Consider the following 12,709-nt stretch of genomic DNA (forward strand, 5'->3'; position numbering starts at 1 on the left):
TCTAATGTAAGAGCACATTTGTTGGTCTCGATCTCACAGCATCGCACAGATGTGGAGCGTTTTATACTGTATTTTTTCCGGCCGGGGTGGCCGAGCGGTTCTAGGCGCTACAGTCTGGAACCGCGCTACCGCTACGGTCGCAGGTTCGAATCCTGCCTCGGACATGGATGTGTGTGATGTCCTTAGGTTAGTTAGGTTTAAGTAGTTCTAAGTTCTAGGGGACCGATGACCTCAGAAGCTGAGTCCCACAGTGCTCAGAGCCATTTGAACCATACTGTATTCTGTCCAGTTGAAGTAGGGTGGAATTGCTTCCTAATCCTTAGAAGATTCCTGCACAGTCCTGCCGTAGATTTATAACTGCTCGGTAAATGGTTAGAGTCAGATGGGGGTAAGCCCCGAGGCAATACCCAGAACGCCTCATAGGATATTTACTGCTCTTTCGCTTTCTTGTGCTCATCTTCCAATATGTGTGCAACACGTCAGTTCATTGCCTACTTCCACGCGTAGGTAATTGACAGATATCTTGATTCGAAACGCTTATGGGCCTAGATTATTTTATTGAAGCCTCGAAATCTGCGTCTAGTGGATAAACAGATACAACGCTTTCTAGGACATATATCAGTTATTTAGCATACTAGACTGGAAATTCTTGATCAGTTGATTTGACGTCTGAATGCACTGGTTTAAACTCTCTCCGGTTGCGTATATTCAGAGGACATCAGTAAATTTCAAAATTTTAGTACTATCCCCACAGCAACAGTTGTCATGAGACTCTGTGCAAGCATTCCTTGCACTACAATATTCCACAGAACCTCTTAATGTTTAAAAAGACAGTGCATCGGACACAATGCCCAGATTATATTTTAGTTCTTCGATTAACTCTACCGTTCGCAAACTGTGTTTAATTTCGTCGATGATTTGTCCATGGACAAGTCGCCCAGTCTCTGAGCTACGTTATATAACATATTTGAAGAAACTTCTGGACTTTCATTTGGATGTGCTTGTGTGTGTGTGCGTGTGTGTGTGTGTGTGTGTGTGTGTGTGTGTGTGTGTGTTTATGAATAGGAATTCGTTCATTGACATTAACATTATGATGCAATTGCTAAAACATTTTATTGATCAATGTGACTCGTAACACAGCTGATTCATTGTAATCCTAGAGCGAGACAAGTAGTTAATTCCGTCGGGAGAGGCAACGCAACCAGAAGTAGGCACTTCTAATCATCCTTGAAATTACGAAGAATGGTGAAGAATGAATATGAGACATTCAAAACCTGTAAGAAAAGAAAAGACGTGTCAGGAGCAACATATTTTATAATTCTGATTAGTTACAAAATGCAGTGGATATGTAGATCTCACACATTACGCTACTACACAATGTTTAATATAGATATTTAGCAGATACTTCTTAATTAAACTTCATGGTATCAGATAATGCATATGAAAAATTAACTGTACTTCTATTACTGTAAAAGGGATACAATCATCTTAACGTCGATGCATTTTCGAATGCTTATTACCTAACACCACAACATCTGTAAATGTTCACCATAAAATTTCTATTAGGCTGTAATTATTTGACATTCTTGCCTCTTGTTTTTCTGTACCTTATAAATTTAAGTAGATCTCAAAATGCCTGTGACAGATTATATTGCTGTAATACAGTTCGGACTATCAGCATTTCGTATTTCGTCGATACATTAGGTATAGTTGGGTGTTAAAGGTACATAAAAGTTGCATTTTAACACCGCCACAACATGCAAGCTATATCATCGATCAAAGACTACTAAAGCCACTCTCTAAATATTACGGGATGTCAGAGATAAGAGCTTACTTGAAGTACGATCCTAGCATTTTCCTGAAATGATTTTGCTCAGTTGCTAAATAAAGATGTACGTTTAGAGTTTCGAGCTTTCTGTTCCTCAGCAAGCATCCGATAAGCAATCACCGTCGTCTCAATTGGTATTAATTTGTACTCATCGAAAAAATGAAAAGGAATTTATGTATGCCTGGTATGACAATACTAACACGAAGTTGTTCGTGGGACCAAACACCGTTGTTTATATATGCCTGTTTTATGAAGAAAAATTCGAAGGGTAGGAATTTGAACAGGTTACCTTCCTGATCAAAAGCCGTGAATGTGTGGATTGAAAAGATTTTACTGGTATACAATTTTTCCGTTACGTAAATCTGCATTCATTGTCTTATTCACAGCCATATTCTATCCTTTGCTACGTGAAGGACATATCGCACAATCATCGATCACACACTCCTGTGTAACGCATGCACACACTAAGATACCCAACTAATGCGTACAAAACTTTTCAGTTTGTGTCTGGGACTATTATTACCAGGAGTAAATGAGAATCTCCCCGCCTCATAAAATGTATTTAGTACAATATGGATACCGTCTATACCATGCTTAGCCCGAATCTCGTGGTCGTGCGGTAGCGTTCTCGCTTCCCCCGCCCGGGTTCCCGGGTTCGATTCCCGGCGGGGTCAGGGATTTTCTCTGCCTCGTGATGGCTGGGTGTTTTGTGATGTCCTTAGGGTAGTTAGGTTTAAGTAGTTCTAAGTTCTAGGGGACTGATGACCATAGCTGTTAAGTCCCATAGTGCTCAGAGCCATTTTAACCCATTATACCATGCTTAACCAGCTAGGATATCTAGCCTGGAGAAAACCAAAACTCTTCAGTGGGCCTGATCTGAAACAACTCACTCAGCTCCTTGGAGCAGAGAATGAAGACAGAGGAAAGGAAAAGGAAGAGCCGTCGATTGTCACTCATTACACTAGACATGGCCTGCGAGTCATCGGCATCATAAATGCTGCAGTCTGACCTTGGGACAAACTACCTTGCACTCTCCACACAATGAAACGCCCTTTAGATACTTAGAAGAATCTGAAACATTTCTTCCTTACGTCCTCAAAACGGGTACCCAGATATTAACGTGCATGGCCAGTTTTCCCTCCGTCAGTAGTAAAGCAGACGCACCCAACGTCTCCCATCGGGCCTTCTTGCTCTTTCCGTCTATCAATCAGTTCCGTCATTGTCTTATCCCCTATCTTCATAACATCATAATTTCTTAAGATCCTTTCTTTCTCAGCATTCGGTCCCTTGTTCCACGCAGATCTCACCCTGATGAAGAAGAAACACCAAACCAAAACATTATCAGTGTAGAGTAATGAAATTTCTGGAATACATTTGTATAGGTAACATATTTAAGCAAGACGGGTTAATTGAAGTGTGAGATAAACCATTTCAAATGTGACATGTACCAACATTTCATCTTTGAAATGGTTCATCTCGCACTTACCGTTGTAACTGACAGAATGTTAAGTGCAAGCATACAAACTTGCATCCATTGCGTTGTATGTCTGCAGTATGCCAATTTGCGCGATGGAGTTCTATGTCTGTTGCACTTGATCGGTCAATACAGGAACACTAAATGCTGTTTATGGACGATGCTGGAGTTGCGCTCAAATGACGTTCCATAGGTGCCCGGTTGTAGCCAAATCAGGCGATCCACACTCTGTAGAGCATGTTGGATTGCAACAGCGGAATGTGAGAGAGAATTATACTCTTGTAAAACACCCCCTAGAATGTGGTACATGATTGCCAGAACAACAGGTCGAAGCGATCTAAAATTTTCCTGTCAGGGTTCATGGAAAAACCACGAAAGTGCTTCTCTCATTCGAAATTACATCCCCGGCCATAACTCAGATGTAGGTTCTGTGTGTCTCGCACACAGACATTTTGGTTGCAGGTAATCAGCTGGCCTCATTCTAAGCAATATTTGTCCCTCACTGGCTCTGAGGCAAATCCAGCTTTCGGCAGAAAACACAACAGTCCTCCACCCTGCTTCCGATGAGGTCAGTGGCATGCAGGCTACAGGGAGTTTAACTCGATGCGTACTTGAAGTACCTGATTTCGAACAGTTCTTTCTGTCACGTGGTGCCCACTGCTCCTCAGATTGCTGCTGCAGATGCTGTAAGATGAGGTCTTCTTGCGACTGTATACTCTGATGACAATCGCAGCCAACAGCAATGTACATTGGCTACATGCCGGGCAAGTATTTTGAAGTATAGCAGAAGGAACATCCAGCTTCTTGTAGCACTATAATACGACCTCGTTCAAGCTCATGGAGGTGCTGATAATGGTGTGTGTGTCACCTTAAAGGCATTCTTGGCTATAATCAACTCAACACGTCCAAGGTCACTAACATTCACGACCTTTATAGCGTGTACTTGAAGCAAACCTAATTTGCATCCTCATAGTGCAGCTACTAGCGCCACTATTACGGTACTGGCGCGAAATCCGAACAGACGTCATCTTTCAGATGCAGAAAGACGCCTACGAACATTCGCATACGTCGCACAACTCCTCTTTACTGCGGCGATTTTTTTTCCGTCAGTGCAGTTTACAACTACCACAGCGTGTCTTGTCTCAACTCTTGTAGTCATCAACGAATGTAAGGAAAGTCTCTTTCTACCAATTACGAAATGAAGCACTGAAAAACAGGTATAATGCCTAGTGTAAGAGAAGACCTGTGTAAGTAGGCTGTTCATGTGTTTATATGTTGGTAGCAGTATGCAGCGCTCAGCCTTAAATCTCTGACTGCGCTGTGCGCACTCTCTAAGAGACTCTGTTGCTAGTCGTACTAGCTGTTGTTAGTTAATCGCCAGTAGTGATGGAAGATTGAGGTGAACAGCCAGCAGTGATGGAGGTAGGGAGTGAATAGCCAGCGGTGATGGAGGTTAGAGGTTTGAAGTGTCAGCGCGAGCGGACGATCTGGACGTGTGTCAGTCATGAATAAGTCTGTTTTGTCGATGATTATATATTTCTTCGAACTGGATGTCGCGGACGATTAAATATATTTTTTGAACAGGATGTCACATTATTGAGGTAAAAATACATTGTTAGCTTTGCAACAAAATCTTTCCTTTACTAACTACATTCCTATTAGTAGTTATAGGCTTCAGTAGTTAGAACTTTTTATTTAGCTCGCTTATTGACGCTTACTGTATTGCAGTAGTTCGTGCAATGAAGATTTTTGTGAGGTAAGTGACTTATGAAATGTATAGGTTATTGATAGGATTTGTTCTTATTCAGAGCTATTCTTTTGCTTTAATTATTTGAAGTTAGGTTATCATTTTTGAGCAGTCGGATTGCGTTGCGCTGCGATGTTGTGGGTCAGTGCTAAGATGATAAGTAAAGAGAAGTAAGCTCAGTAAACGAAATCCTGCAAATGTCATAGATTTACGTTTTGTGTTTTTACCCGTTTCTAAATTTACTAAAGACTCACTTTCTGTTTTTCGATATATAAGTATTGACGGTGTGGATGCACTGCCGAAAAGCGCAATGGGACATGTTTCAGTCACTTATGCATTGTTGTTGCTATTAATTCAAAAGCAAAAACAAATAAACCACAAGCTTCAAAAGTTAAACACAATGGGACAAAATCTTCAAAAGTTAGACACAAACATTGCAACGACTTCTAAAATTAGACACAATTGAAAAACCACTTGAACAAACACGTGAAGATTTAACCAATGAGACATCCGAAATCGAATCCAAAAATCAAAAGTATTCTAAAGATGTAAAAATGCAAATTTGTGAACGTTTTCAGCCCATCATTTTGCGATTTTCGATATATAAGTATTGACGGTGTGGATGCACTGCCGAAAAGCGCAATGGGACATGTTTCAGTCACTCATGCATTGTTATTGCTATTAATTCAAAAGCAAAAACAAATAAACCACAAGCTTCAAAAGTTAAACACAATGGGTCAATATCTTCAAAAGTTAGACACAAACATTGCAACGACTTCTAAAATTAGACACAATTGAAAAACCACTTGAACAAACACGTGAAGATTTAACCAATGAGACATCCGAAATCGAATCCAAAAATCAAAAATATTCTAAAGATGTAAAAATGCAAATTTGTGAACGTTTTCAGCCCATCATTTTGCGATATGAAGACGCATTACAGAATCATGAAGCTGACATGAAAGAAGTGCAGATTATTGTACATGATTATCACGACACCTTGCAGGCTAAAACTGACTCAGTTCCATCTACCGACACGGTTACGTAAAATATAAAAGATCAGTAAAACTTAAAGGATGCAGTAGATACGATTACTAAACAAATGGACTCACTAAAACTTGATTCAGGAAAACACATGGAGGATATCAGCACATTATCGGAAAAAGTAGCCGTACTTTCGGATCAGCTAACTAATTTATCTACGAAGGTAGATAATGATTTGAATGTTACAAGACCGGTAGCCTTTACAACAAAAAAGAACAAGAGGAAATTAGGAAACTCAAACAAAATCAGATTAATACGGAACACAAAAGAGAAATGCGGGAAGTACAAGATTTTCGGATCAGCTAACTAATTTATCTACGAAGGTAGATAATGATTTGAATGTTAAAAGACCGGTAGCCTTTACAACAAAAAAGAATAAGAGGAAATTAGGAAACTCAAACAAAATCAGATTAATACGGAACACAGAAGAGAAATGCGGGAAGTACAAGATAGGTGGCACACGTGATACAAGAGTTACATACTTCAGAGGATAGTCGCGCTCCGACACGAGGATTTAGAAATACGGAAAAGTCAGAAAGCAGTAACACAGGCTATTTCGGAGATTTTAAAAGTAGTTGGCAAGGTGCAGTGAGCCTTGAGAAGAAACCGCTGACACGACGTAAGACTTGCAACTCGGAGTCACGACGACTTTGACTATAAACTCTTTACCACTACACATAAATTTAAAACATTTAAGAAATCTGGTAATGATATACACCCACAGGTTTGGCTTCATTAATTTTCTTACTGTTTGCTCCTAACTGGTCATCAAAAAAAACATTTCAACAAAATATTATACCACATTTCTCGTGTAAAATCGTTTATTGAGAAATAATTTGTGCTCACTTAGTCATTGTTATCAAGTTTTTCACTTCACATTACTTTTACGCCATATCACATTTCGCATGCAGCGATATTTTGAAGTCAGCTATCTAGTTAACAACCTATGTAATTTATTAAGACAGTAATTTTACGAGATCACTTTCATAGGGAACAGAAAACACAGTCGTATTGTGTGTGCATTTTTGCTTGTTAGTTGCACGATTACGTCACGACTATTAAGTCCACGTTCTTGGAACATATACTGCTAATGAGATTTTACTGCAACATTTTGGTTTACTTGGAAAAAAAACATTTTTTATTTAAAGTTCTTTCTGACCGATTACAGATGACACAGTACTCGCTTTGTTTGAAGGCTGCACGATTATTGTATGACGCTACTTAGGAGTGACACAATCTTCATTATTACTTATGTGCTGTGTCTGTTTTATGTCTGCAAAGCTTTACTGCGTTTTTCTGAAAAGTAAAACATGTTTCAGTAGCGACTTCTGTGGCATAGCCACAGTGAGACAGTTATTTTCGTGACATAGCAATACGTTACAGTACAGTACTTTCAAGGTCACAGCAGTGGGTGTAATAACTACGATATCTATCTATACATATAGCACTTTACTTTTGTATATGACAAGGTAAGTACATGGACTTCTGGAGAACTTTGCTTATAGACGACGATAACTACGACACTTGGCACATTTTTACTGTTAGTCAATGACAGCAATTATCTTATAGCAAGAACTATAGTTTAGCGGCTATATGTACGCATTTGAGTGATTACCTATTGTACTTGGAACATTTTAAAGAAATATTTTTGAACTACTGTAATACAGAGAAGCTTTTCGGCGATACATTTCATTCGGTAGTTTTAATCTGTAACGTCTGAGGGTATAATTACATTACCCCTAATGGGGTTACCCTTACTTTGTGTACTATGCGTGTGGCAAGCACTAGGTGCCCTAGCTAATATGGTATTAGTTTATACAATTCTACACATTTGTACCATATTGGTGGTCTCGCGGTTCTAGGCGCGCAGTCAGGAACCGTGCGACAGCTACGGTCGCAGGTTCGAATCCTGCCTCGGGCATGGATGTGTGTGATGTCCTTAGGTTAGTTAGGTTTAAGTAGTTCTAAGTTCTAGGGGACTAATGACCACAGCAGTTGAGTCCCATAGTGCTCAGAGCCATTTGTACCATATTTCTCTAACACAGAATTACACAGCTAAGTGATCATTTAACTGAGAGAGACAAACATTTTCTATTCTACGTCGGCGACACGTATTTACGTAATGACACAGCTGAATTACTCACGTTTATGAATTTGAATAGACGTTCCCTTATCTGCATTGCTGTCTTTACTGTAATAGTTTTCCTGCTTGTGCTTTCTCATATTTAGGTATAAGTTATTGCATTTGCTGCTGAAATTTGTCAGGCATTGTACTACTGAATTTCACTTTGTACTACTCTGATAAGCCAGATTTACCACTGATTTTTTTGTTTGCTGCATATTGCCTTATATTAGTTGTAATGTTACATTTGCTTTGCTAATTTAGATATACTGCTGCTTGCTTTGCCACTTCGCATTACTTTGTCATTCTTGTTTGTGTTAATGTTTGTACTGCTGCATTGCCTCGTTTTCTAGTTTATGTATCTGAGCTGAGTAGATTTGATTTAGCTTAATAGGGGGTATGCTATATAAGAAAATGAGTTGTGATGAGTTGGGAAGAAATACACTGAGAAGCTATAGAAAAAGGTTTGGCCAAAGAGCATTGTACAATGAGGAACAATTATTCTGAAAGAGGAAATGAACAGATGTAAGTAGGGAATAGTGACAACAGGTTTAGGTAGGACTTTCTTGGGAACAAATGATGAGGTAAGAAAGATACGAAAGTATAAATACAGAAAAATAGGATTTTTTTGTGGGAACAAATGTTGAAATAAGAAGAAAGATCTGTTGAAAAAGGAAGTTTTGATTAGAAATGAAGTACCACAAGTACTGCAGTACTAAAAGTTACACTGAGACCAAACACTGTCCTTTCCTTTTGTGTTATTCCACTACGAGTCTATGTGTACCCTCATGTGTCTGTGTTCTTCCTGTGTCTGTGTTCTTCCTGTCTCTGTGTGTTTACCTGATAAGATTAATTTGGTAGAATTTTTTTTCTTCTAAGACTAATCTGTATTCACTATGATGAGTAATAGTTGTCCTCAAATCTAATTTGCATTCGTCATATATTTTTTACTTTGGAAGGACTTTTAAAGGTTATTTATTGTGCTATGTTTTCTTTTAATTCTCATATGTCAAGTTAATATTTCGATGGATACTCTCATTTTTATTTATTTTCTTATGTCACTAGTCCTGTAATACACATGTATATGTTTATTTCTATTCTTTTGTAAAGCAAATGTTATCTGTTTTATCAGGTTCTTGACTGTAACGATGTTTTCTGCACCTTTGTAGTTGTATTCTTATGTTGTGAAATTGTAATTTTATAGACACCAGTTCATCAAATTAAGTAAATAGTAGCGATTCATTTTACTGCACATACTGTTAGTGACACTATATGTAAAAATCTCAGAGGCTATATCACTGTGTTAATGCTTGCATGTGTGTTGGTAATTCGGCATTGCATGTGCTTGATCATTGTCCTGAAAAATGATGTTCAGGTCCTGCACAAAGTTTCATCACTTCTGTCTCTAAGCTGGTCGTAGGTTCCAAAAATTAATAGCATAGAGAAAGAAGTGGTAACTCTTTCTGCAGGATCTGAACATCATTTTGCAGGACAATGCTCAAGCACGTACAATGCAAACTGTCCCTGATTTGTTTGACTCATGGGGCTGCTAAGTTCTATACCACCTACTGCACTCCCCAGACTTAAGCCCTCGATAGTTGAACTCGTTTTCTAAACTAAAGGACACACTTCACGACTCTCGCTTCAGAACTGCTACAAATTCGTCAGGCAATAGACCGCACCGCTCAAACTGTCAACCCAACTGTCACTGCTAAGAGTATCCTACGACTTCCACATCGCTGGCAACGGGTTACACACAATGCTGACGACTACTTTGAAGGTCAGGAAAACTTTGAAACACGTATCTATTTTTTACGAGCCGTAAATAAATAGTTGCCACTATTAAAGTTCCAACCCTCATATTTTTTATATATTATGCACTTTAGTTTTACTCGTCTGGAAATTCTCAGTGTTTCTGAGTGTTTCTGATTCACTCTCCTTGTCGACTCCTCTTTTTTCTTGTATCACGTAATAATTCCTCCCCTCGTAGATGCACTCAATGTAATATTTTCACCTATCCGCTCTCTCCTCTGCATTAAACAGCCGAATTCCCATTTTACTCATAGGTTTATAAACCTTAGTTTTAATTTTATCGAAGATTGTTTCGACTTTTCTCTCAGAATTCCCGACAATTAATTCATTTTCGATTTCTTCTCATTTTAATATTACCACTTCGCCTTAGTTTCCCTGCACTTCCTATTTCTTTCACTCCCAAGCCGCTTGTATTTCTGCATTCCAGAATTTCCCTGAATATTCTTGTATTTCCTTCTTTCGTCAATCAGCTAAAGTATTTCTTTCTTATCCATGGTTCTTTAGTAGTTACCTTCCATGTACCTACGTGTTACTCTGTTCTTTCTGAAACTGAACCTTCTAGATATGTCCATTCCTCTTCAATTGAACTGCCTACTGAGCTGTTCATTACAGCTTTATCTATAGCCTCGGAGAAATTCAGGTGTACCTCTTCATACCTAAGTACTTTAGTATTCCACATTTGTGCGAATTGTTTCTTCTAGACCCGTGGTCTATGGGCAGTAACCAAAAGGTTCTCGGCTCCGTGTTCGAACCTCGCTACTGCTTATATTTTCAATGAAAATTACCAGCAATGGCGGTCAATGACTTCCGTTATAAGAACTCATCCTAGTTCCATTAACGGCCTTGTCAAAGAGATTGGAAGATCGGACAAAGGTTCAGGACACTATCTTGCACTTAGGGTGATAAACTGCCCCTGAAGGCAGAAGAATCAATGTGGTGTCACCGCCAGACACCACACTTGCTAGGTGGTACCCTTTAAATCGGCCACGGTCCGTTAGTATACGTCGGACCCGCGTGTCGCCGCTATCAATGATAGCAGACCGAGCGTCACCACACAACAGGTCTAGTCTAGAGAGTCTCCCTAGCACTCGCCCCTGTTGTACAGCCGACTTTGCTAGCGATGGTTCACTGACTACATACGCTCTCATTTGCAGAGACGACAGTAGCATAGCCTTCAGCTACGTCATTTGCTACGACCTAGCAAGGCGCCATATTCAGTTACTATTCTGAACAGATAATATTGTGAATCATGTACCGTCAAGAGCGACGTTCATCATTAATGGATTAAAGTTAAGTATCAAAGTAATTGCGTCCGCTTTCTGAATTCTAATTCCTTGTAATGTTCCACACCTCAAGTCAGTATAGTTCTTCCCTCCTCACGCTAGCCTGCGTGAGCTAAAACGCGTGCGTTTCGGCCTCCTCTAGTAAAACGGTGTTGGCTCTTCTGCCAACACAACAATCAGCAATTATTAACGGCATGTGGATGCAGAAGGCAATGGGAAATCTGTATTAAAGATACATATTCAGTATAAAAAGAACATGTGGCCTGTAATTGAAAGACGTGTAATGATGATCTCTCCATTGGCAATACATTCCAGATTAATCCGCTAACGGATTTCCGGGAGAGGACTCCGAAGTTGGAGGTGACCACGGGAAAGGAAAACATTTTACGAGTTTGGGCACTGAATGTCGGAAATTTGAACGTGTTAGGTATAGTTGAAGTGGAAAGAAAATAAGAATTTCTGGTCAGGCAAGTATAGGATAATATCAACATAAGCAAAAAATTGTATAACGGAGTAAGACTTGCTATAAATAGGAAGGGAAGACAGAGAGTGAGTTACGGTGAACAGTTCTGTAATATGCTTGGTCTCACATGAATCGACAACAAACCAACACCGAAAACAATAGCTGAGGTATACATTCCGATGTCCCAAGCAGAAGATGAAGAGACAGAGAAAGTATATACGATATTCAACAGGTATTTCGTTAAATGAAAATCTAATAATCAAGGTGGACTGAAAAGCGACTGTAGGGGAGAGAGAGTAGCAGGAAATTATTATCCAGATGATGATGATGATGATGATGTTTGGTTTGTGGGGCGCTCAACTGCGCGGTTATTAGCGCCCGTGCAAATTCCCAACATTTTCGCAGTCCAGTCTCGCCAATGTCATGAAAGATGATGAAATTATGAGGACAACACAAACACCCAGTCGTCCCAAGGTGGGTGAAAACCCCTGACCCCGCCGGGAATCAAACCTGGGATCCAGGATTACCAGAGGATACGGGCTTGGTAGTATGAAGGAGTTAGGAGAAAGACAAATTAAATTCTGCAATAAATATCGGTTAGTAATAGCGAATAGTCTGTTCAAGACTTAAGTGTATGTGGAAAAGGTCGGGGGATACAAGAAGACTTCAGTTAGATTACATCATGATAATGCAGAGATTCCGAATTAAGAAATTGGATTTTAACCCTTATCCAGGAGCAGATATAGACTCAGATTAAAATTTAATAATGATGAAGAGTAGGCTGTAGTTTAAGAGACTGATCGGGATGAATCAATCCGCAAGAAAGTAGTATACGGAAATACCAAACAATGAAGAGACACGAAGTTCTCTGAGGCTATAGCTCCTACGACAGTGAAGAGTTGAGCAGACAGCTCACTTGAACAGAAAAGGACATCT

General features: G+C 39.5%; 1 protein-coding gene across 1 annotated transcript in view; it reads right to left on the reverse strand.

The window, feature by feature from the left end:
- Positions 1-1,141: 1,141 nt before the first annotated feature.
- Positions 1,142-12,709, reverse strand: part of LOC126195372 (odorant receptor Or2-like) — an 88,870-nt gene continuing 77,302 nt past the window's right edge. Inside the window, exon 7 of the mRNA XM_049933946.1 lies at positions 1,142-1,274. Within this exon, the coding sequence (XP_049789903.1) occupies positions 1,218-1,274 (57 nt within the window). The 3' untranslated portion in view covers positions 1,142-1,217. The remainder of the gene's footprint in view (positions 1,275-12,709) is intronic.

This window comes from Schistocerca nitens, chromosome 7 (genome assembly GCF_023898315.1).
Source record: "Schistocerca nitens isolate TAMUIC-IGC-003100 chromosome 7, iqSchNite1.1, whole genome shotgun sequence".
Taxonomy (NCBI): domain Eukaryota; kingdom Metazoa; phylum Arthropoda; class Insecta; order Orthoptera; family Acrididae; genus Schistocerca; species Schistocerca nitens.